The sequence below is a fragment of the Clinocottus analis genome, unplaced genomic scaffold (assembly GCF_023055335.1).
Source record: "Clinocottus analis isolate CAN_PGR_092001 unplaced genomic scaffold, fCliAna1.0.p SCAF_15, whole genome shotgun sequence".
In the NCBI taxonomy this organism is placed as follows: Eukaryota; Metazoa; Chordata; class Actinopteri; order Perciformes; family Cottidae; genus Clinocottus; species Clinocottus analis.
The window spans coordinates 7,020,273-7,046,240 of NW_027175876.1; the positions used below are offsets into that span (position 1 = coordinate 7,020,273).

The following is a 25,968-nucleotide window of genomic DNA, read 5'->3' on the forward strand; positions in this document are numbered from 1 at the left end:
GTCAAATACATGTTGTGAGTGGATTGTAAAAGTGTGATTTATTGTAGAACAAGGCCCTGGGCTGCATAAGACACAATATTATTATTGGCTTTGCTATTATTGTGGCTGGATTTTGTTTTGTTTAAAAAAAAAGAAGCTCTTTCAAAGGATTAAAGTAGGTCTTTGCTACTAAGAGCTTAAAATTAGTATTCTCCTGTTGTCCACAATATTGAATTAAAGCCTACAGTATTTTACGTTATCTACAGTTTAACCAGGTGTTTGCTGGCCGAATATATGTGGTACTGTATAGCAGGAACAGAGAAAAGGATATTTGCTTAAAATATTACAGAAGGGGATAATGAGTAAAGAAATTATAAATAATTCAGAATGTGCATGCACATGTGTGTTTCAGATGCAGAAATGTAATAATGGGCTGTCTTCCTTATGAAATTTAAATCAATGACACTTGAATGAAATCCCATATCTTCTGTGAACTTTCTCTGACCTTGAGTTTCTTCAGCTGAGTCTCTTTGGTGCCTCTGTCTGACCGCCGATGACTTCTGATGCTTGCCACCTTCTCCATCTCCTCCAGCCACTGGGCCAGGCTCAGGAACCTTTGGCCCATCTGCCTCAGTCTGCTCAGTGTGGCGCTCAGCTGGGTCTGAGTCTCCTCCAGACGGCCCTGGTAGGCCCCCCACTCCTGCTGAGCAGTGTCCAGCACTCTGTCCTCAATCTGAGGTATACCCCACGGGATTACTCTCTCTCTGCTGGTCAGCACAGAGGAGAGCAAAGACTGGCCATTTGAGCAGCCTTCCTGCAGGAGCTGTGTGGGAAATAAAGAGGGAAGAACAAAGAAACTATGTGACTGAAGAGTTTAGAAGTGGTTTAGATTCCTAAATCCAGTCTTGATCCAGGCTGTGAAGTCAGTTGTGTGTATGTGTGAACAATGTTACTAGGAACACTCTCTGTTTATGACATTGACATTATGCAAAAGACTCCTTAGTATCAATACCTGTAGCTGTTGCAGCGTCTTCTCCAGTGTATCCACGTTTCCCTCTGGATGGGACAAGGAAGCCAGAGTGGCTTGTTCCTGCTCCAGCCAGTCCTCAAACACATGCAACCCCCTTTGATATTCCTGATGGACCAGCACCAGCCCTTTGGCCTTACTGACTGCATTCTGAAAACAAAGGTTTGGAGATATTACTGGAAAGAAGGGGCGTGTATTCATTCACTATCCCAAGAGCAGTGAACAAAACCAAATTACAATTAAAACAACAGTTTGAAACGGAACGACTGAACTACATGTTATCTGAGCAGCACATTTGTAATGTACTCTGACACTATACATACAGTATTTGTCTTTATATCTTTAAAATAAACAGTGAAACATGTGTAAGGAATTTGAAATGATTATTAGATAATTGACTAAAATGCTGAAAGTACAGGTCACTCACAGATAGTTTGTGGGAATATCAATATTGCAGAGAAAAAAGTTACACCAAATGTTGTGTGTTCTCTAAGTACCTTGGTTTTTTCTTTGAGGGTGTTGTATCTACACTGCAGCTGCTGCACCTCCTGCTGGGTAGTGTAGTGTTCCCGCATATTGGACCCCTTTGTGGCAATGGTGTCCAGAGGACTGCTGTGACTTAGTACGTCTTCATAGAGAAGCTGGAATAAAACACATACACACACTCAGTGTAGTACATCTAACCCTACTGGGAGGCTCTGGGGTATGAATTTACTGTATGTAACTGCATGTGTTTTGAGTAGGGCATTCAATAAAAAAGTAGATATTCAAAAAGTGGCAGTAAATGGAAAACACCACAGTTATTCTGTAAAAAAAAAAGGGTAAAGGTTTTTTCAAAAGTAACATATGCTTAATTACTTAGTGTATGGTTTGTATTGTTTAAGTAAGTTTACAGAACATATTCTGGCATTTCAAGGCTAGACATCATGAGTGAGATGTGATACCTGGGTCTTTCCCAGGTTGGCGGTCTTGTCTCTCATCTCAGAGTACTGTCTGTCTGAGCAGCTCAGTGTCTCCTCCACCCGGTCCATCCACATCACAAACTGACCCACGTCCTCCTGATAGCTGGTCCATTGAGACAATGCGCCCTCCAGCTGGCTGTTACATCAACATTACAAAGTTAACACACAGTGAACAAACGTTTCACGAAAAGACACACATACATTTTAATCTAATTATCCCTGTAACCTTTCAACCAACTGAAATCCATCAAGTTAAACTAGACAATTCCCAGTCCCATTTATCAACTGACTGACAGATTGATTGGTTCATGATCACAACCTTTTACACTGAATGGAGGCAGAAAGCAAGGAGTCCCATGAGTCTTTGAGGTCTTGGATCTGTTTGCGAATTACTGGGACCCCCTCGGCTGAAGTGTTCCTCTGGACCGCTTCTCCCCGCGTCAGAAGCATCTTTAGCTGGATCTCCCTCTCCTGGCGAGCAGCCAGTAAGGCCTACAGACAGAGGTGAAGGGACAGACTGAAAATAATCGCCAGGAGTCTGAAATAAATGTCTATATTTCTGTTTTCCACACAATTAAAAGAATGTTTTCCAGATCGTTGTATTCCCAGCAAGGTTCATTTGGTCTGATGCACCGCTCTAAAACCTAACTGAATTATTCCTCTGTTTATTACTGACAGATTTCCCTCCTAACTTAATTTGTTTGGGCTTCAAATCGGACACAAAACCATAGTTTACCATATTCTACAAGACCTGATTATTTCACTTCTAGTTCCCTTTCACTGAAAATGTCAGCACGAAGTGAAGGAAATGTTTTGCTGAGGAAGCATCGACAGTTGTCCAGTAAAATCAACCAATAGCCAAATCTCTAATAAATTGTTGTGTATTCCTTTTGGGATGCCACAACCATGTTACTACTTACTTCCAGCTGTAACATCCGGTCCTCTAACACACTTTTGTCAGTGGTGGTGGAGATGCATGTTTTGAGGACCCTGTGGGCTTCACACACCCAATCCTGGAGCTCTTTAAGACCCTGAGAGAAGAGGCGATGCTCCCCTACAATACGTTCAATCCTGGAGGCCTTGTCCTTCAGAGATCAGAGCACAGCACTGTTAACACTCTCTCCTTTGGTTGGGAGAAACAGGTCAGTACTGAGTTGAACACAAATGTTTCCGTTGCACAGTGTCAACAGTTACAACAGTGTCTTCATATATTTCTGTTTGCGTTTGAAATTACATTCTTGTTTTTCTTAACAGACATCTCTCGAGACGATACCGCCCCCACATTACAGCACCCGTCACTCGTAACTCTTTTGTTTAACTGTAGAGTGAAGAGAGGCAGAGATACAATAACTACCTTCTAGTGGCAATTTTAAATGATTTTATTCCTGTTTCCATGTCTGGTAGGGAAGAGGACCTAAAAATAGAACTCCACTAGCTAGCGTGCAAAGTACATACATCTCATTCATCATTGTTTGGGGCACTCTCATTGTCCTGTGGTAAGAGAATGGTGCTTTGCTCTACACTGTACATCACATTAATCATAGGAGTGTGACCAGTCTAATGAGAGCATCAAAAAAGGTTAGATTCTCAAGCACTGACACATCTCAGCTCTGGCATTTTAGAAGTGCTTCAGTGTATACAAGGAAAGCTCCACAGCCATTGGCCATTTGTTTTGTTGATGAGAGTGCAGGGGAGTGGTCCTTTTGGAGGAGAAAGATAGCTCATGCCCAGGCAAATTACTCTTGATACCGAGCCTCTTTTGTACAACATATTTTACCAAAGACGAGAGCTGATTGCCGCAACCATTACTACGACTGGGAGAAAAATGCATGACACAGCAAATAACAAGAGAACAATAATAAATAACATGGCTGGAGACAAGGCTCACACAGTACAGGAATCAAGCAAGGCATGCTTGATTGAATGCTGCATGCTGCAGCATTTATCAGACAGAAGCAGAGATGAAGTAAAGGGACAAGAAAGGTGAGCACAGGGTGGCGGGCAGCGTTACCTTGGTTAGGTTGCTGAGGGCGAGGTACTGTGCTGACAGCTGGGATACACGGTGGACGAAGCCCTTGCCGGCTGCTTGTCCCTCCCAGAGACGATGAGCTCTTTCCCTCAGCCTGCCCAGCTCTGCTTCCCGACTAGCCTTGTCCTCCAGTATACACTGGGCCAGTACGAAGGAGGAAGAGATGGAGATGGAGATGGATAAATTAAGACAAAGGAGCAAGAGGATTAGAGTAGCACAGTTGAGAAGGAGAAGAATTCAAGTAACATGGAGAGGATGATTGCATGTAAGCACCATCACATTTTGAGTCAAGGGGAAAATGAAATGACAAAACACATGACAACGATGACAGAAAAGGGAGGTGTGAGAGGAACAGAGGAATGAAGTTGGGTTAACATGTCACAAGAAGAGACGGTGCAACAACAGCACATCAAAATAAAAGGATGAAGACAGGGGGAAAGGACCATAAAAACAGCATCAGCATCATTTCTCTTGATGTTCTTTTTTATAAAAAAAAATGTGGTTAGACGTCACAGTTCAGATCAGGAAAAGGAGAAAAGCCTCTTTAAAAGCGCAATGGAGAGGGATATGTATGTAAAAAGGTAGAGAGGATTTTTTTTTTCCACACAGGTTTAGACACTGAAGCCTGCATGTATTGTAGGTACTTCAGGTGATGGGGGAAGAAATGTAATTGCTTGCAGGGCCAGACAAAAGGCAACAAGGAGGGGTGCAACAGTGGGCGACAGTAAATACAAAAATAGCAACAACGATAAGAGCAGAGCTTTGAGATGGGCTTGATATATTTTTTCTCTTTTGTCAGTTTTATCTTTTTAACGCTCAGTGCCTCTCTCCCTTTTTTGTCTCCGCCAGACACAGCAGAGGCTGTTATCACATCCTGAAAAGGGCCTTTTAGCCACGCAGCGCTTCAGCTGTGACAGAAGGAGAATTAATTAGATTTCTGGACTTTTCCTCTCACTATTGTGTCAAGACGCTGCTCTATTTTGATGCGGTGGCGCTCCACAAATGTAATTAGTTCCTTCTCTTTTCCTTGCTGATTTTAGATTGTGCTTTAGGGATGCATATCTGATGGAGAGCTACGAGTACTAAGTATCCTTGGAAAATCAACTTAATATTCAATTTATGGTGTAATGATGGGGCTTACTTGAGTTAGGAGAGGAAATAAGAGAATGTCAGCGATAGCAGCCGAGAAGAGGACTATAAAAGGCACACTCTCAGTATGACATAATGCAATTAAACGGAAAAAGGATTCCAGATTGTGAAATATTATTGCTTCAGGAATGGCTATTAAACACTGTAAAAAATAGAGTTACTCAATTTTAAGAGAGATTTGCATGTGGACGGTAGGAACATACTCGTATTATTTTTGGCTATGGATAATTCCTATACACTAGATAATTCCTGCATACCCTCTCAGAGGCTATGTCTCAGAGACAATCTACCTACCTAATGCTATGACTTAAATGGCCGAAAGGGAGGGGGCCATGTGTAGGCTCACATCATGTGCACATGTAGTACTTACACAGACATGGAGGAGGAGAGGTGAGTAGATTGGTGTAACTGTGTATAACTTTACAATACCTGTAGTTTGCTGAGTTCCTTTTTCTTGGCTGGAAGGTCGTGGAGACGAGCGCTGCTCTCCTGAACTCTGACCTCTGTGCTGTTCAGCCAGTCCTGCAGAGGCTCGGCACTGACCTCAAACTCCGTCATCTGGGACTGCAGGATCTGGAAATACAAGATTTAATACAACTATAGAAGTTTTCATTCAAATTTAATTTGCACAAACTGATAGAACTCAGTTTATTAGATAAAGTAAAATTAAATAATGAATTTAATATCGTCTGGCACCAGGTCTAAAATGCATATCAGATCCATGTTAATATAACTGTGTATATAACACAGATTTGTGTGAACTGTTAAAGAGGCAGACAACAGGGAACTGCATACAAATAGTCTGCATTCATTCTTAAATCCAAACTGTACAGTTCATCTATATTCAACATATAGCGCTCTGAGATCCGGTCTCTTTCAATGGAAACCTTACTCACAGCGTCCAAACAAAAGTGAATGTCGACCAACCTTGAGTGCATCCTCCCTCATCTTCAGATTATTCATCAGACTCTTCCAGTCTTCTCTGGCGTTTGCCACCTTGGGCTTGATTCCCTCGACTCTGTCTTTGGACACCACAGCCATCAGCAGCTCCCCACTGGCTGCTACTGTACTCAGCCTGGCCTGGCCCTGCTCCCTGTCACTCAAGAACTCCTATGGGGATACACAGACAAAGACAAAGGAACTCAGACTATTTAACACCAGCACCCACACAAAGGGAGGAGAAAGTGAAAGCAGAAGAGAACAAAAAGAAATCGGCTGAATGACAATTCCAAACTTATTTTTGTCTTGATGGTTAACTGAAATCAATATTGCCATTCTCTTCGTAGAGAACATATTTATTTTCAGATCTAACTAGTTACATTGTCAAAAGCAGTAATTAAACCAAGCCATTATGTATTCCATATGCGTGGGCAGAAGGAAGGGCTTGACCCGGGGAGGCAGTCACAGATAAGGACAGTACAGGGAGGCTGAAATGTGTTGGTTTTTACATAGCTCACAGAAGTGTACACACACACACACACACACACACACACACACACACACACACACACACACACACATACACACACACACACTACCCTCCCTCAGAGCTGAGTCGATGACAGTAGCGCAGCAGGGACCGCTCCACCATCTGTGCAGTCAGCACATCACTTACACACACTACTGCTTCAGCCCCCTCAAAACACACATGCACACACACACATTTGGTGAAGTAAAACCGCACACAAACATAGAAAGTCTTTCTTCATCTCTGCTTTTCTTTTTTTTTTCTTTGTTCATTCATATTTTGTTTCACACTTACTACCATTCTCTCCCTGCCAATCTTACTATATACCACCAATTAAGCGTGACACAAAGGATGCCCCCACCCCTCCCTGGCCCTCCTAGAGGTCAGCCATGTGGAAACATTGTTCCACATTCCTCACCAAGTCAATAATAAATAAAACATGCTTTGCCTCTTTATTCATCTCTCCTTCACTGCCATATTCTCTATGACATTCCTGCTCATCCTCTCGGCTACATTAGAAACTTCTAATGCACAAAAAAGCACAGAAAAACTCCAGCACAGCACTTCCCTTCTTTAACATGCTTCTAGAAAATTATGTCTTCAAGTAACATAATGTGCATTTGACACTCTTCATGTGACTGTTGATTAAATAATCTAAGTTCCACATGTTTTACTTGCACTGGATAACACATATTATTATTAGATAATAAGTCATGTGCTTTATGGGTGCACAATTATCCTCTTACTATATAAGCTCAGCTAAGCAATAATGGTATCGCAGTTCCTTGGTGGTAAAGTAGTGGTTTACATGGTCAGGTGTCTGACAGGTAATTAACTGTCTGGTGCAGAGATGTGAGGACTACCTTAACTGAAGAGCACTCTTAGCCAGGGCCCTGGGGTGCTCTAAAGCGAGTGCCAGACTGTTACACATGCCAGCTTCTCAGAAAAAGACACATGCCGATTATTTTGAAGAGAGTGGCACAGAGACCCCGCTGTGGAGCTTTCTCTTATCCCTCGTGGCTATACGCCCACTTTCAGCCGATGCAGCCAACGGCAGGTCCCCTCCAACAAGCCCAACAGAGGACACTCAACAGTCGGCATGTCAATACAGACATCCCCTTGAGTAATCTCCCATTGAAAGCGGATTGATTCTTCAACAATTACGCAATTTCCCTTTCAACTATTACTTTGTGTTAGCAGTCATTGCGAAGCCTACTCAGTCCATGCAAATACATTAAAGCCCAAAGGTGGAAGAACAAAAACAATAACTTTTATGACAAGGAGATTGTTGATTTCCTTTCCTCAACAGGCTGATTATTTCTGGTTTATGGAAGTGAATATATTACCCTTTTCCCCACATGTAACTCCACCATCAGCAGCTACTTGCTCTGACATCATTACTGTCTCACTGCAGCTGGTTAATGGGCAATAGCGTGAAACTATAAGGACATTCTGTGTGGCAATCAGACATGAGAAGCACCACCTATTCTGCAACAAAAAATATTTGAAATGTAATGTCTTTCTAAAAAAGCAGAATTGTAAGTTATATTCAGTCAAATAAATATAAATTATACTACTTTATATCCCTGAATAACATCACAAAATGTGATTCAATCTGTTTATTTACTGTTCGGTGTCTGGTAGCTCTGCCCTAGGGAAGCTTCTCTGCAGCACAGGAGGTGATACACTTCATGTTTACAGAAGCAATAAACATAATCAAAAATGGGTAAGTAAGCAGCAATAGCTGAAAAGGCGAAACACTCGTACATGGTCCTCACCATGGTGCAAAAACACCATGGTGAGGACTGCACAAGATCACAAGTTTATGTCACCAATGTTTTAAGAACATAGGAAGAATCTAACAGATGTCTACTCTAAATAAGAGCTGAGAAAAATAATTCTCTTACTTGGATCCTCTGCAGAGCGGTGAAGGCCTCGGCGACACTCTGTGGCACATCAAAGCATTTGGCTGTGCTGATTTTGGCATTGACCGACCACTGCTGGAAGTCTCTCAAGGCCGCACGGAACTTCTGCTCCAACAATCGCTCCTTATTTTGACACTCCCTGGACGCACGAAGACTGAGACTGGGGGGCAGAAAGACAAGTGTAGGACTGACTAAACATGTTGTTTACAGGTTGAAATCCATCTTGAGAAATGAACAAAGAAAGAGAGGAGTTACAACCAGAGGAGTGTTTGCCGTCTACTGTCCATGTGCTCATCAAAACAAAGAGGATGCGTGTGCAGATGCTCAGATACTGTAAATGCTGTCGTCACATGATGTGGAGGAGAAAGAGAAGCCTGGGAGATGAGCTGGAGTGAGAAGCAGGCAGGTGGAGAAATGGCAAAGTGGGTGAAGTGGAAGGAATGAGCATTGGGGCAACGAGGGGGAGTGGGGGATGGTGGTAAGGGGTACTGCTTAGGAGGGGGTTGAAAGGCAACATATGAGTGGGGTAAGAGTTCACAGGGGCGACAAGATGGAGAGAACAAGGGTTGACAGATTGATGCTGTAAGAAAAAGAGTGAGATGGAAAGGATCTGGCAGAAATACTGTCTGTTAAGGAGAGGTTACAGTAAGGGGGGATAAATTAAAGGGATGATTTTACATTTTAGTAGGCTGTATTTTACCACCACGCACTAATCAAATGCTTTGTGTTGTTCATATATCCATCACAATCTATATCTGCTACCCCAGATTACAGCAACAATACAGACTGTGTGACAACAAGAGAGATTTGAATCAAAGTGAAGGGCAATTTAATATACAGTATAACAATCATTTCATCTTGAATGAAACTGATATTTAAAATATTGAAGTTCAATTCTTTTAGTGACAGCTAACATTTCTGACAGAATAAATGAATAAGGGAAGATCGTAAAATGATGAACTGCAACAATGTAAGCAACATTTTAGGGTCAATCAATAATTGACAGACAACAGTGTTGATATTGGCCAAATCTAAAATGAAATTGGAAAAAAAGTATTTATGTTTTAAAGTATTAATGGCTGTGTTTATAAAAAAAATCTGCCTTTCTACATTATCTGCACATGGCAACTACAGGTTCAGAATGGTCACGTTGAGGGAAAGATTAGCATTATTAAATGCAAGTCTGTGATGAGACACCAATCCCTGTCTCCTGAATAAGGTCAAAAGTCAAACATTACATGCACGACCTCGACCTTCACACCTTTTCTTTTTTCCTCACTGGATGCTGTACAGGACACACCGCACTGGCTCAGAACTGAACAGGACAGTCTTGGGATACCTGCCCGTGTAATTTATGAGTGAGATAAAATACCCCAGGCAAAATGTGAACCTTAATTGCACAGACAACATTTATTTAGTATGCAAAATCATAACGCACAACTCAAACGAGGGAGGGCAACAAAGGTAAAGAGCCATTGGGTTTCAGACATATCGGGCAGTGGGTGAAGGTTAAAGGGTTGATTGGAAGAAGGGATGGAAAGGATTACAGCAGGGAAACAAGGTGCACAGCTGTTCAAGCAAGGGGTACTGTCCAAAGGGAGCCATGTATGAACGAAGCAAAAGCACACACAACCATCTATCGACACACACTTTAACGCACACAAACACCCTTGAGTTTTAATGATGCGATGAGAGCATGAAAGGGTAGTAAAGTGGGGATGGCATGAGAGTGGAAGAGGCACTTTTTTCTGCTGTGCCAGACAAAATCTGGCATGTGCTATGAAAAGGATGGGGGAGTAACAACCTTTTTCTCTCCCATCTCAACTCCTCTGATGCTCTTTTTTTCGCTCCTTGCTCTTTTTTTACGCAGTGCTTAATGCGGGACAGGTGCAAAGAGCACACAGGCCAAGTCTATTACAGACTAAAAAGCCAGGGAATGAGGAAGGGTGCTGTTTATGCCAATAAGCAGCCAAAGCCAATTACCCGCCAAAGCCTCTCCAACAAGTTGACCTCACTCAGGTTGTCTGCCAATAATTGTTGGTCACAGTGCCTCACAAACTGCGCCCCCACTACCATGCAATGTCGCAGAAAGTCAACATGTCATCCATGCAAATTAAGTGAATAATCTGTGTTACTGTAGATACTCATACTTTATTGTTGTATGCATGCGTGTTCTTGTGAATAGGCATTGCATGTTCACAAACAACCACTACATGAACACAGGCTCACTTATGGGCTCAAAAGCAGGCAAAAAGAGTGCAAGGAAAAAAAGAGCATCCAAATGTATCTGATTTCTCTCAAATCACACACAGCCTTGCATAGAATTGAACTGGAGAAAGACACAAACCAAAACAAAGACAGTGAACAAGCAGAGATGAAGGGAAGGCAGTTAAATGTTGCATAGCAACTAGTGGATCTGGTGCTCTCCGTCACCTTTAGACTTCGTTTAGCCCGGCTGACACATGTCACAACTCAGTGTGAAAGATGGCCACACACACAAACACATGCCTACAATACAAATAAGCTTGTGAAAACATGCACGCTTAACGATCTGTTTTGTGCAATTTTCTTATTATGAGCAAGACACTCTCCCAATTAGGATTATAACAGGGCTGGGCAAAATGGTTAAAATCGTTATCCTAATGTTATGCAAATATATATTTAGAGTGTCTGATATTAGGATATGGATAAACATCTAAATAAATTACAGAATTATGTAAAGCAGAAATGTTCTATTGATATATATATATATATATATATATATATATATACATATATATATATATATATATATATATATATATATATATATATATATATATATATAGCATACAATTCTTCCAGGATGAAACAAAAATCTTATTTTTCTTTACATTAAGGTGGTTTGAAGTACAGTTCATCTGAATTATTGAACCCGAGGAGTCAAAACATATCACAATGATATAAATCCGTTCAAAATCCATGGATGACAATATGATGCATCACAGAGGTCAAACAGAGTTCAGTATGACTCCAAATCCACATAGTGAAAATAAACACCAAATTATTTTCCACCACACGCTGTTTACTAAAGCAGAAAGACTTCTCTCACCTGTTGTGCTGCTTGATAAGCGCGGTGACCCGGTCTGACTGTGAGCCCAGGTCCCTGGAGTATCGCACCAGGTCGTTAAGTTGGCCTTTCAACTTCTCCGCCATCGGCTCGGCGCTCTGCAAGCCCTCCAGTGTATCCTAAACAACACAAAACAGACACCAGCTGGCTCAGTGTGTATGTGTGTGTGAGTGTGTGTGTGTGTGTGTTAACAAGTAACAAGCACCCAATGGATCTGCATGACACCCTTCAATAAGTGCACTCACATTCCTATTCACACCCTGGCTTCATCTTCCTAGTCTCCCTCTCTCTCTCTTTCTCTCTCTCTCTCTCTCTCTCTCTCTCTCTCTCTCTCTCTCTCTCTCTCCTCCCCCCCTCTCTCTCACACATACACGCACACACACATACACACACACACACACACACTCACTCCAACACATACTCACAGTGTTGCTTGTACAATAGCATTTCTGTTCTTCGCGCTATGGCAGGAAGGAGCTGCGGATAGCGTTCTCCCGCTTTCCTCAGCGTGCCTCACATTCTGCACTTACACAGTCATGAAATCCTGTCCCATGAAATATGTACAGGTCCAATCCCTCCCTCCCTCTCGCTCTCTCTCTCTCTCTGACGCTCGCTTGCTTGTTCTCTTTCTGACGTATTACCTATAAACAACCCTCCCTCCCGCCTTCTCTCTTCTCCTGGACTCGTTGCTCTCTTCTCCTTCCCTCGTCCCAATGTTCTACTACTTTCTCTTCCCTCCTCTATCCTCTTTTTTTCTTCCTCCTCCCACTCCTTGCACTCTTTCCCTCTCACACATTTTCACTCCTTCTCACTCTCTCACGCTCTCTCCCGGTGGAATTCAGCTGTCAGCCCTCACAGATGCAGGATTGGTTCAAACGCACACAAACGAGCGCGTAACGAAAACACGGCTGGACACAGGAAGCAGGCTGAAGGAGGAGGAGAGAGAGAAGCGGAGGAGGGGGAAGACTCCTCCTCTGTTCTTTGACAGCCCCAAATTGAGAAAAAACAGAGAAAGGCATGGACGAAGAAGCAGGGGAGGAGTATTAAGGTGTGCATGCTGGCATTGGCCTTGACAATACAGAGAAATTGTCACACTGTAAACATCCTGTGGATGTTAGAAACAGAGCAGCAGGGGAGGTGAGGAGCAAGAGCATCGAGGAATCAACCCCTGCAGTCGGGAAAGACATCACTGTACACTTGAGTTCAAACACGTCAGAGTACAGAAAGAGGAAAGGAGCAAGAATTGAAAAGGGGAATGTTTGCAAAGGAGAGATAGTGGGAAAATAATGGCTAAAACAACAACAAAAAGGGGAGGGGTAGAGGGGACAGAAGACAGAATGAGGAGAAAACAAGAGAAACTGATGGGATTGTAGCTGTCACTCCTTCCTCATCCCAGTAAAGCTGATTTAGAAACTAATCTGTTTTTAGGATTTACACATGGAATGGTTAATTACTGACAGAGAAAACGTAGCTGAATGCAGTGGACATAGACTATGTCTGCACAAGGAGGGTGTGTGTGTGTGTGTGTTTGTGTGTGTGAGTGTGTGTGTGTGTGTGTGTGTGTGTGTGTGTATGTATGGCAGTGGGTACTTTCCATTAAACAATGCTAATCACCTTCTCTAAAATTAACATTGCAAGGTGTTGCACAGCCACTGTTTTGTTTCACAGTTCGCCAACCCAAATCTCAGTCAAACAGAGTTTTTATTATCTATTATTTTTTAAATAAACTATTGTGAGCGGATGAACAGTGAATCATTTAGACAGTAAACTGCCATTTATTGAAATGTTGTGCTCTCATACCTTAGCCAGCTGCCATCCCTCCACTGCTTCCTCGCCATTGCTCCGCCCTTCAGCTTTAATCAACTCCTGGCTCCACACCCTCAGCCGTCCATCCAACTCCTTCAACTCCTCCTCCAGCCGGGCGGTCAGACGGCGGTATTCTTCCTCTGAGGCCGCAGCAGCAGCCAGGGCCCCCTCCAGGTCGTCCCTGGCCCTGAGGGCGGCCCCCTCCCACTGCTCCAGAGCATGGGACAGCGCCCCCAGCTGTCGGTCCATGGCCTCGCAGCCGCCCGCCGCCGTGTGTTCCGCCGTGGACGCTGCACTGCGCCGCACCCTGCTGAGGCGCTCTCGGCCCTCCAGTAGCTGACACTCCACGCGCTCCTGAAGAGATGGGAAGGTAGATAGGAGACGAAGTTGCTACGGAAACTGTGGCTACGGAAACTGCAACCTCCGATTCTATTTAAAGCAGCTTATGCCTCCTGCTCGATCACGTTATCTCTTTGATTCTGTCTTTGAAGCTTCAGTTATGATGTCCTGTATTTTCATTTGATCTCTCAGTATTCTCTCACTACATCTGATTTCATTCTCCGCCTCCATCCCTCTCCCCCTCCATCTTTCATTCTGTGTAGAAAGGTAGCACTTGGAAAGCAGAGGGTGTGAAAAGAAAACACTTGAGTGTAATGTAATAGCACTGAGCAGTTAGGAGGATTAAAAAGGGATGGGAAATGGCAGCTGATCATTTTTGTGTGTGAGTAGAAGGATATGAACATTAACCTTGAGACCATGAATGGGGAATTTTAATGGAGCAACTAGCTTGTATCTACAACAAATTACACTTCCCCCCTCTACTGAAATGATTCACACCATGACTCTCCAAACACAACACAACATAATGTGATAATAAGGGCCCGTGTGTGAAATTTAAATGCAAATCGATATCGCCTCACATATTTTCTCTCTGTAATTGCAGAATTAGTGAATTGGGAAAAGCTCCAGCATTAATTGCACATCTCTTCCCTTCTCCCTTCTTTTTAACACAGTAATAGACCAACATAGTGGTGATAAAATATGCCAAGAGAGATCGAGATATTTGGCTGTGATATGGGAACAAACTGAGAACCAATTCCAATTCCCTACATAGTTTTCCCTCCTTTATAGCAGGAGGCCATTAAGGTTCAGATAATTCAAGCAATCAGTTACCTTAGCAACAGTTATATATAATATATATCATTTTTCAACTCGGTGTAGTTTCACCAATTCACATCCTTAAGGCATGCTGTGTTGTAAATTCAGAGAAACATCGCTTACGAATATGAATATGAATTCAATATAAAAAGAGATACTGTAATCCAGCATTACAGTACACCCATGGTGCAGAATACAGATGTGTGCTACTAATTCAATACACAATAATTAGTGAATATTAAAATCATCCTAATAACATCATACAAGTACATCATACATCATACAAAAGGGCTAGCCAACACATGAGGTCTAAAGTAGAATGAATCAGCTGAAACTCCGTCTTTGGAAGTGATACAAAACAATGTTTTTATTGCAATCCCCATGATACTGGGAAAATTCTACCTCAGTTAAAGATGATTAAAATAATGAAAAACTATGTTGACTGCACACCTATGCCTACAGCACAATAGGCTTGTCACCTGTCGGATGTGGCACATTATTATCTGTCAACGTATGGAGCAGAATTTGTTTTCAGGATTTGTCAAATTTGGAATAAATTTCTTGACGAAAGTGTAAACAAAGAAAACAAAAGGAGTGTCAGCCGGCATCAACAAAAGGATTTCTTTGTATTTGTTCCTGCCTTACCCTCACTTCTGACAGCTTCTTTTTGATGGAGGCCGAGTCTCCTGATGTATCAGACCAATGATGCAGCTCCTCTCCAGTACTCATCAGCCAATCAGTGAGCTCCCTTACAGCCTCCAGGTATTCTTGGTGTTCCAACACAACGGCCTGCGCTAGACGTACTCTCTCCTAAAGACAAAGACAATGGACACAATCAGCCAACAGTGGCTCGAAAATAACAACGCACTCACAATAGTTGGTGAGATTAATACAATAAATTGGTTTCAAGGTTTTTAACCAAATATAATGAAAGATTAAGTAACGTTATACCTCCACCAAGGCTGTAAGGTCATCAAACTGCACCTGCAGCTGGGTGCGGGCACCATGATTAAAGCTGGCATCGCCAGTCTTCTTGAACAGTTCTCTGGCTTTTTCTTCGAGACTGGACAGAGCCACCTGATGGTCTTCCAGATCAGCCAGCAGAGCTCTGAGTTTCTCGAGCTGGGAGGCCTTTTCTCGGGGCCCCGGCTGAGGCGTGAGAGGGGCGCACACCTCTCTCTCTACAGCCTCCATCCAGCAGCGCAGCTGTGCAGCACCCTCCAGGTATCCTCCCCACTGCGACACGGTCCACTCCAGTCGACTGCAGGAACGACATAAGATCATTTTGTTATTGCTTGTGACTGGCCCGTATGGTATATACATTTTGAATAAACAGAGAGAATCTTAACAAACACGGATGGTATCCTATATTTTGGCAGTTTATTTTTTAAACTGCAAAGAATTACAAATGTTTTAAATTGTAACAATAACAGAATTTAGAAGATTATACATTTTTTAATTATTTAAATACTTTGATCAGTAAGTGATATTTTGCATACAAAATGCAGATGTATACAACTTTTTTTTGTGAAAAAAGTAACAAGGGACCATCTGACAATGGCGTCCCACCAGCTGCGATACCAAATCGGACCAGGGCTGTACAGTGGGGTGGGGGGCCAATGGCTCCTTCTCTACTTCCTACATCACTTCTTCAGACACCCTTGCTCAAACCACATCCATCTTCAAACCTTGGCAAAATAATCAAAATCTTCCTGGTACAGTAGACGACTCACAGACTAACAAAGTGAATACAATTCCAGCCTCACTGTTGCGGCTGGTGATAATAGTATTTCTTTTTTGGATTAATTAATAAATTAGTTAATTATATAAAAATATGTATGTAGTCTAGTTGCTGTAAACTCAGATCATTTTGGGACATAAAAGCTAAACATATAATGTTCTTCTGTGTACCTTTTCACTGTCATCTACAGGAACAGTAAATATTTCATACTTATGATATGGCCAAGAAATCTAAATACTGGTTTTAATACTGGCTTAATGCCTTTATCCTCTTAATGTATTTGTGCACACAGGGGGCAAATACACACAATTTACCTTGCCATCTGTTATCGGTGCATTTACAATTACCACCAATACCCGTACACTCTCTCTCTCTCTCTCACTCACACATGCACATGCACACGCACACACACACACACACACACACACACACACACACACACACACACACGCACACACATCTGTTTTACCTGCTACCCCATGCCTCCTGTTATCCCCTTAACCTTAAAACACAAACACACCCCATGTGTGACCCACTGCTTGCCGTCCACCATCCATCCCCTAATGAGATGGTTTTTTTTTTGGAGGGGCCATAATTACTCAATTAAACACCAACATGCACAAAACTGATGGATTTGCATGCGGCCATGCACGTGTACAGACACGAAAAAACCTGCACTAAATCAAATTCATCAATCAGAATTACCAAATGAGACAAATACTGCTCATTATGTACTTAACCTAATGGTAATAAATGGCATGGAGACATCAATCTATCATGGTGAAAATAACCTGGTCCAAAGAGAGGCTTTTTTTGGCACACAGGTAAATGCCCTCGAACTATCCAGGGCTAAATGTTTTATAGTCACAATAAAAAAATCCAGAATGGTTTACAGTTCACAGTTCTGCAGTTTGTCTTGTTTCTGTCAATGCAATGATACAATTAAATAATGACGCAATGTTTTTTTTGGTTGTAATTGCACACATGGGGACTACACCATCACATTATATGTTAGGTGATGTAACAAGGTGAGCGGTCTACCTGTGGCAGCTCATAGCAGTCACGAGAAGCGTGGCCCACGCATCCTCTACTTCCTGTAGCTGAGAGCGGACCACTTCCTGTCCAGTGGCTTCATAGCTGCGCAGGGCCAGCTCACCCTTACCCATCGCCATATTCAGCTTGACCTCCCCCTCCCCCTTCAAAAGCAGGATGTCCTGTGCAGACAGATAGGGGTCAGAGTGAACTGATTTAGACATCACAATTGTGTATGAATACTTTATCAAGCAAACAGCTCCCTCTTGTGTTTACCAAAACGACTGTAGGCTGTCATAGAAAAAAAACATGCAAAGTGTCGAAAGAACAAAATAAGTGTATGCGTTCTTAAAGATTCCACACCTTTATTTTATCATGTGAAATAATTTGTGTAAATTACAGATACACATAGCCTACTACTCAAAACCTCCTCTCACCTGCACAGTCTCCAGCCTCTGCTCTAACTGCTCTTTGGTCCCCATGGTGCTGTCTACTGTACCCAGTCTCTCCTGGATCTCCTCCAGCCAGGCCCAAACGCCTTGGAGGGTCTCTCCAAAGGCCTGGCTCTCTTGGCAGCCTCGCAGCTTCTCCCTGGCTGTCTTCAGCAGGGCCTGGTGCTCCATCTGGAGCTGGCCTGTCACTCTGACCTCCCCTCCTGACCCCCGGCCTGCTTCAGACAGAGACTGCGCCTCCTGGCAAAGATGCTCGATGGAGTCCCTTGCAAGAGACAATGATATGTTATTGTTACAAATATTTAACAGCCCACATTATGGCATCTATAACATATGGCGTCACACACACACACACACACACACACACACGCACGCACGCACACACACACACACACACACACACACACACACACACACACACACACACACACAAACACAAACACACACCTTCTTGCAAGCAGATCCTCGTGGAGGTTTTCTATCCTCTCCAGCTCTTCTGTGGTGTCTAGGGCTCCTTGCTGGCACTCTGCCCCAAGAACAGGCTCTCTCTTGAGGCTGAGATCCATCTGCTTCAGGCAGTCTCTTACACCCTCCACACAGTCATTAAAGCTGGAGAGGAGGTGCATTTCCATTTAATTCAAATTGCTTTGCATGAACACAAGACACAACAAGAAAATGTACTTACTTTTTCATAAGGTCAATACTCTCTTCCAAGTCTCGTTGGCTCTGAAAGCAGCAGTCCAGGTAGCTCCTCCACTCTTTCTGGCAGGAGGAGAGATGCTCCCGGATCTGTGCTGCTCCAGCTTTAGGCAGGTGGAGTTGAAGCCTCTCGGCTTCCTCACAAACCTTAGAAAAACACTCCTCACCCTTAGATGCCCGCTCGACTGACACCTGTGGATGTATAGGGAACATGTTGGCAATAAAAAGCTATACATCCTTGCTAATTTAAGAAATCTAAGAAGCTGTATAAACGTTATCAACTCTGGGAGGTATTTGTACTTACAGCACAATTCCTACAAGTAAGACGCTGTAGTTTGTTCAACACAAGCCCAGATTCAGTTTGGTTCAAAGAGCATTAATGATGACGTACAGTCTTTCATGATGCCATTTTGTTGAAGATAATAGAGTAAATTATATGGAAGATATAAAATTAATCGTGACTATAAATAATGACAACTTATTTAATCCAATAATTTTGTTCTAACTACGATATAAAACTATTTGGGTGTGTCAAAGTGTGATAGCATTTTAGAATCAACAAGTGAAGCCACTAAAGACCGAGAGACTTGAACATAATTTTGACAACTGCACCAAGAGAAAGTCATGACAGAAGCATGACAAATAACAATACCTTTAACCGCTGCAACTTAGCTCCAAGGACAGCAACATCTCCCGATTGGTTCGAACATTCTTTCAGCTCCAACTTCAGATCTGTCAGCCGGGAGTGAAAGTCTTGGACGAGTTCTGCAACAGTAACAGAAAGAAGAGGTGAACTAAAAGCTAAATAAATATATGGTGACAAGTTGAGGAACACTGATGTGTTAAAATGAAGGCACAGAAGAGGTAAAGGTGAAGGGATCCGAAGGAGGAGAGCAAGAAGAGGAGATGTGTGGAGGCAGATGGTAGGAGTGGGCGTGTCCACGCTGCGCTGTGCTGGGTTGCCTTGGCAACAAGCCCAAAATGACTCCCTCGAGACCAGATGTGACAAGAGCGACATTAGTCTCCGAGACACAGGTGTGTGTCTGAGCAATGAGAGCGCACCAGTGTGCCAGACAGTGTGTGTCAATGGCGTGTGGGCTGTTGTGGGCGGATTGAGTGCTCCATGGGGAAAAATGTAGGATAATCAACAATAAATCTGTTGTACCTAATAAATGACTTTGCATCATGTAGTTGTGCACTGTTTGATTGGGTGATAATGAGATTTTAAATGCTATGAAAATCTACACTTCTCCTTATAAGGAAAGAAGTTATAAAGACTGTTGACTTTATGCATTTAATGGAGGTAAATAACCTAAAAGTCATCCAGGAGAGAATTTAATAATGCATCAAACAGAGACGATCCAGATTAAAATGTTCTTCCACAAAATCCAAACTGCACATAAATATCTATTACCGTTGAAGTGGAGCTGTAGCCCATCCTGCAGGCTGCCCTTGGTCTTGGCACAGCGCTGGGCGACAGCCTCTGTTCGCTTGGCAATGGAGGTGAGGTCAGAGGAGAGGCAGGACAGCTCCTGAGAGGGATGAGACCTGCACAGGGCACTCAGCGCATCTCTAGCTGAGTCCATGTCTGCCCTCTGTTGCTGCACAACGCTCTGCAGGTCCTGGAAAATGTAAAGTGAGAAATAAGAGGATGTATATTCATAATTGGGATTACAGGGTGGAGGAGAGGGCAGAGATGGTGACATGTACTGCATCCACTTTGCAAATGTGAGCCACGGCTAGAATTACTGCCAGCTTAGAGAATGTTCTGATGTGGAGTCTGACCTCTGATCTCCTAAAGAGGGTCATAAATGAGGACAGACGTTCACCCTTGGGGAACAATAAGGTATCAAGCGAAAATGTTCTCATCATTATGCCTCTCAGCGTGTCTTTATAGGTCTTTGGAGAGTAATATACCCAAGGTGAGTTATCGGAATTACATTGTAAAGAACATGAAAAAGCCTCTGTGTTTAAAAGGTGCTTTACAAATAAATTCTGAGGGAATCCATTTAAATAATTGAGGCATCACCGATCAAATATTGTGTAATTGTGTGTCGTCATATAGTGCATGGTTGGTAGAACTATGAAGCAACAGGGATAACTTTTGACGAGGAGGTAGAGGAAGACTGTCTGGTTACTTTTGGCATTAGTATTAGTTTATATACACTGTAAAATATGTATGAGAATTAAATTATTGTGTTTTTGCATCACACTGTGGAAAATGTCATACCTTAACTGTACCCATGTCTTCGGGTGAAGTAGCTTCAGTGAGGTCAGATAAGGAGCCCTCGACTGCCACCAGCCGCTCGGCCATCTGGGACATGAGGTCCTCCAATCGCTGCTTCTGGAAGCTGAAGTAGGTCAGAGTGTGTTTGGCCTGGTTGTACACGTCCTGCGCTTGGGCAATTTTTTTCCTCAAGTCTGACTCCAAAACCTGGTTCAACAAAGAAATTAAACAACATCATACAACTAAAATCACATGCACTTTCAGGTGCTCCTCATCAGTTTTATACTGTAGTCTATAGTGATGATTTCAACATGTATAAACATCACAGATAAACATGTAAACAAACAACACTAAAATTGAAATAAATACAGGACCTGATTGAGAAAACTGTTTAGGAGTCAAAGTTTTCGTTTGACTCAAAATTGTGTAATTTCCACTGTTACTTCGCTGCTATTTTGGGTCCTGAAAAATGTCCATTTCTTACACTTTTCTCATAATTTTTCATCTGTGCCTCTTGCAATCTCAATCGATGAGTCGATCAGTCAAATAAAAAGATAATTCCATCCATATATGTGAATTGACAAATGTGTGATAAATTGTACACGTTTTGCATTTCATCAACCACTTTTTTTATGTACTTTTATATATTTCGTTGAATGCTTATTTCTCTTCATGTTCCTTTTAAGTGCATGTATGTGGTTTTATTTCTGCACCATTAGTAGTTTTGTAATAGTATTTAAAATCATTGGCCTAAATGTCAATGGAAAAATAATCTTTTGTCGTAATAATTTTAGCAAAATCCTGACAAGTTTTGCTCCCCACCATATTCACCTGCATTTGTATTGGGGTTTCTTGCAGTTTGGCTCGCTCCTTCAGCTCTGTTACTCTCTCCTGCAGGGTATCCAGCCTCTGCTCCCTCTTTTCAACCTCAGCCTGTAGGTCAAAGCGCTGGACATTTCAATTAAATCACATCTACTATGAACTCACTCTCAATATTACACCCCCATAATCATTCATGCACTTTTCTTTTTCATGCAGACTGTCCAGCATGCTCTGACCTGAAATGTGGCAAGAAGGGCCTCTGTCTGCTCTTTATCACTAAGATTGGTAACACTGTCGGTGAGATCAGCGATGGAGTTGGCAGCCCATTGGTTCATGTCCTGCTCCATAGACTTGAGGTCGTTCCACAGTGCGACACAGTAGCTCAGTCTCTCTGTGTTGGTTTGTATTCTCTCTGAGACCTGAAGGAACACAGAGCAGCAATCTAAGTACAGGATACGTCTCAATCAACAGGAGACTGAGGGGAGGTAGGATCTCTCTCCCTCTTTGTGTTTACTTTTCTCTTTATGTTACAAGGGACGGTATTCTTTACTGGGAGATGGAAGGAAAACGAGACTTAATTGGTTTGACAGATCTGAGGATGAGAAGTGTGAGAGAGACAGAAGGGCAGATAACGTGTCTAGACTTGTTTATATTTCTGTCTCATTTGTGACAGCCTCTCAAGAGGAAAAAATGGGAAAAGGGAAAAGCAGAAATAAATATCATTAAAAGAGGAACAGCAAAAGTATTTGGCTGAGCTGTAATGTGGACTTCACAATTGATTTTCACAAAAAAACAACACCACAAATCCCTTCATGGTCGTTATCACGTTTCAGCTTCAGACAGAATCCATGAAGCGCCATGTGTCAGGATGACAACAATTCATTACTGTCACAACACTCAAAAAGTATTATTTCACCAGGTCTGACCAGCTAGTTCAAGTATGTCAATATATTGTGCGTTTATCTAAAAGAAAAACAGCCCACGCATTTCAGCTGCCAAGGTTTCTTTAGCAAAACAGTGGCATGGCACAGCATGTGCTACTGTATATCAACTAGCACTCACCTCCAGCCACTGGTCTCTCAAAATCTCCATGTCTCTCTGGATGGAGCTTGCATCGGAGTTGGGAACCTTTGTCAGTTCTCTCTGCAAGTCCTCCACTGTGCTGATGAGCTGGTCCATCGCTTCCTGTTTTTCTTTCAGCTCGGCTTGGACCGTGTCATGCTGCAGGGACAGAAAAGAGTGCAGAGGGAATGACAACAGATCACCACTAGAGGGAGGGATACTGTACAAACAGGAGGGGAAGAGATAGTTTATTGTTTATTGTAAAAACATACACATTGTCTGATACATGTAGAAATATAGCTGCAGAATGACATTTTACGAAAAGGAAAACATTGTAGCATCCCAGTGAAAGTTATGACTCTTCAACTCTGGTATATCAGCATATACACACATTATATCCAATAATCTGGAGAATGTATGTATTTTGATGTATGAATCATAGCCCAAACATGTGTTTGCCATGGGCATCATTTGAAAAGAAAAGAAAATGTAACTATTAGTAATTTTCTGGGAAAAACAAAAAAGGTACTGACTCGTGTGACAGTCCTTTTGGCCTCCTGAGCGTTGTGGTTGTGGTCGGGCAGATTGTAAGCAACCGCCTGAGCATTCTCAACGACAGTGGTGAGGGTTGACTTCAAGTGGTGGAACTGACGGAGAAGATCTACCACGACTCCACTCTGTTCCTGACTGCATGAGAAAAGAGAAGTGAAAAAGTCAAGACTGTTGTTGTGCACATCACTTGGCACGACAATAAATGATGAAAAAACACTGTGCAAGCGCTGTACAACTGTTGTGTTTCTATATTCAAATGTGAAGACATTATACTGCCTGCCTCTGCAACATAGGACCAAAAACAAACAGCGCTAAGGAATTTAAATGAGATAAACAAGTTAAAATCCCTTTGTTGTCATCCATCCCTACCCGTTGGAGATCAGAGTCCTGACGGTCTCCCAGGCTGTCTTCACCAGTGCTACCTCCCTGAGAGCCTCCCCAGCCAGCTCACTGTCTCTTTGGGCCAGCTGGCTTCCCTTCTCCTCTAACCACTGCTGGGAATGCTGCAGGGACTGGAGCTCATCATCCAGCTGGACGAAAAAACGCATCCTGGGAGAAATAGATGCAGAAGAAAACAATGGGGATTACTAGCCTGATTTAAACATAATATATGAAAATTCCTAGTATTAACAAGTTTAAAAGGATTTGAATCTATGGTTTAGCTTCCTTTGTATATATTATATTTTCAGAGTTTGGCTCACAGAAGGTTTCTGAATGAAAAGCTCAGTGCACATATTTAAAAGTTTATTCAACCATATATCTTACACAAAAACAATAACACAGCACGTGCCTGTTATCTTGTTTTGTCAATTTAATTTAATTCAAATAAGGGAGATGCAGGGATATTGTTTTATTGTAATTTAAATGTAATTTAAAAAAATGCCTGGGAACTTCAGCGCAGGGAAATCAAGTAATTCTTCAGTTTAGGCTGAAACCAATATTGCTTTTTCAAACAATTAATTCCATACCAGCTGATCCAAACTATGCTGATATTAAATATACCATAAAAATAGATCCGGGAGCCTGATTACCATTTACATACCTGTTTTGAAAAGCCTGTACAGAGCTCTCTCTGGCCCCCTCTGTCCGTGCTTCATCCTCCAGTTTCTTTAAATTCTTCATCACCTCTTCCCTTCTCTCCCTAAAGGAGCTCCATAATGCCCCCAGAGCGTCTGCTTCACTCTGCCTCCATCCCACACCCCTCTGCACCTCCTCCAGAGCGATCGTGAGGGCCACTGCCTGCCCCCTGCAAGATGTTCTCGCCTGAGGATGGCTCACGTCTTTGGAGCCCCGCCACTCCGCACCACTCAGGTTAAGGTGTGCTTTGCTTAGCTGCCCATCTAACCCGACTGCCTCAGCCTCAAGCCTGGCCACGTCTTTAGCCCCTTCCCCTATTCCACGGTGCAGCTCTTCAGCTTTTGAACGGTCCCAGCTCCCTCTGCCCTCCACCGCCTCGTGAAGGTGGCGCACAGCCCTAGTTGCCGCTCCATACTTCTGAAGAAAAGCTTTTAATTCAGTTAGGCACTCTGTACGGAGGAGTAGGAGACGCTGGGATTCATTGAGCGGCTGGAGGCAGTCCTCTCTCCAGCCCTGGAGCTGCAGTTGGGCCTCTGAGGTGGAGCAGCGAAGCAGAGAGGACTCTCTCTGATGAAGAGTGTCTCTCAGCGATGCATGTCCCTCCAGTTGCGCCTCATGCTCCTGCAATACGATGGTTCAATTAGACAAATGTATGTAAGCTCCTACAGTAATCAATATAAGCGTGCTTAACATAACAAATCCCAGGTACAAAAAAACTGTAAAGGACATAAATGTTAGCAAAGTATTGATTATGTACATGGCCATTAAAGCTGATTCTGATTATTCACCTTCAGCTGACTAATTGCAGACTCAAGATCAGCAATATCAACCTGGGAAGAGCTTCTCAGACCAGATAGGAACTTTTCACTACTTTGGGTCAGAGTCAGCAATGCCTGATCAAACTGCTCCAGCTGTGACAACTGTGACTCCAGCAGCTCAAGTCTAAAAGAGAGGGGAAAGGCAGTTTGGATTCAGGACATGGATTATTGTTGTGACAGATGTATATTTAAATAAAACAAACAAAAGCTGAACCACACAATTTCCGGATGCCATTTATGGAGAGATACATAAAGTGGAATAATCTGTATGATACATCAAATAAGAGAATTGCCTTTGTGATGCACTGTTCTTCACAGAGGTGCATCTTTCCTGCAGTTGTACGAGATCATTGCTGAGCTCTTGGATACGAGCTTCAGTCGTTGCGGGATACAGACACAGCGCAAGATTCACAAGGCCCTGCAGAAGAACCTCATAGGATGCTGTCTCCCTCTGCATTTCCTAGTGAGGTGAATACATATTTTATAAATGATGCCACACAAAAATAGCCAATTAGCTCAAGTAACTGTTGAGGTAAAAAATAAAACTGAGAAGTTTATATAAACATTCAACATGCAAATGGGGAGGTTAGTGAGAAACAATAATATTAAAATGACTTACCTGTACATTTAGTAGTTCATTCCTAAGCTTTATTTTGTCTGCAGAAAGCAGGTTTGAGTCCGGACAGCAAACAGACTCACACCTGCCCAGCCAGCTTTTCATAGAGGAACTCTCCTTTTCAAATCTGTAGATACAAAGGGCACAAAATAGTATTCAAATAAAATACAATTCATGCAGCACTATTCTGAAAATAAATAGAATAAATACTGATCGAACAATATATCTGTATTAGTAACCTGTGATCTTAAAGTATTA

General features: G+C 42.6%; 1 protein-coding gene across 1 annotated transcript in view; it reads right to left on the reverse strand.

Annotated features, from left to right (window-relative positions):
• The window catches only part of syne1a (spectrin repeat containing, nuclear envelope 1a), a 113,983-nt gene that overhangs the window by 59,032 nt on the left and 28,983 nt on the right, over positions 1–25,968 (reverse strand). Inside the window, exons 35-64 of the mRNA XM_068576618.1 lie at positions 25,714–25,837; positions 25,388–25,554; positions 25,065–25,218; positions 24,242–24,897; positions 23,569–23,748; positions 23,181–23,334; positions 22,648–22,806; positions 21,822–22,004; positions 21,595–21,696; positions 20,767–20,970; positions 19,951–20,158; positions 19,189–19,301; positions 18,523–18,728; positions 18,285–18,446; positions 17,823–18,102; positions 17,395–17,567; positions 15,564–15,873; positions 15,258–15,422; positions 13,449–13,808; positions 11,631–11,767; positions 8,522–8,699; positions 6,074–6,256; positions 5,576–5,719; positions 3,980–4,135; positions 2,889–3,053; positions 2,288–2,460; positions 1,951–2,104; positions 1,504–1,647; positions 992–1,156; positions 485–802 (exon numbers count right to left, since the gene is read on the reverse strand). Of these exons, the coding sequence (XP_068432719.1) occupies positions 485–802; positions 992–1,156; positions 1,504–1,647; positions 1,951–2,104; positions 2,288–2,460; positions 2,889–3,053; positions 3,980–4,135; positions 5,576–5,719; positions 6,074–6,256; positions 8,522–8,699; positions 11,631–11,767; positions 13,449–13,808; positions 15,258–15,422; positions 15,564–15,873; positions 17,395–17,567; positions 17,823–18,102; positions 18,285–18,446; positions 18,523–18,728; positions 19,189–19,301; positions 19,951–20,158; positions 20,767–20,970; positions 21,595–21,696; positions 21,822–22,004; positions 22,648–22,806; positions 23,181–23,334; positions 23,569–23,748; positions 24,242–24,897; positions 25,065–25,218; positions 25,388–25,554; positions 25,714–25,837 (5,977 nt within the window). The remainder of the gene's footprint in view (positions 1–484; positions 803–991; positions 1,157–1,503; positions 1,648–1,950; positions 2,105–2,287; positions 2,461–2,888; positions 3,054–3,979; positions 4,136–5,575; positions 5,720–6,073; positions 6,257–8,521; positions 8,700–11,630; positions 11,768–13,448; positions 13,809–15,257; positions 15,423–15,563; positions 15,874–17,394; positions 17,568–17,822; positions 18,103–18,284; positions 18,447–18,522; positions 18,729–19,188; positions 19,302–19,950; positions 20,159–20,766; positions 20,971–21,594; positions 21,697–21,821; positions 22,005–22,647; positions 22,807–23,180; positions 23,335–23,568; positions 23,749–24,241; positions 24,898–25,064; positions 25,219–25,387; positions 25,555–25,713; positions 25,838–25,968) is intronic.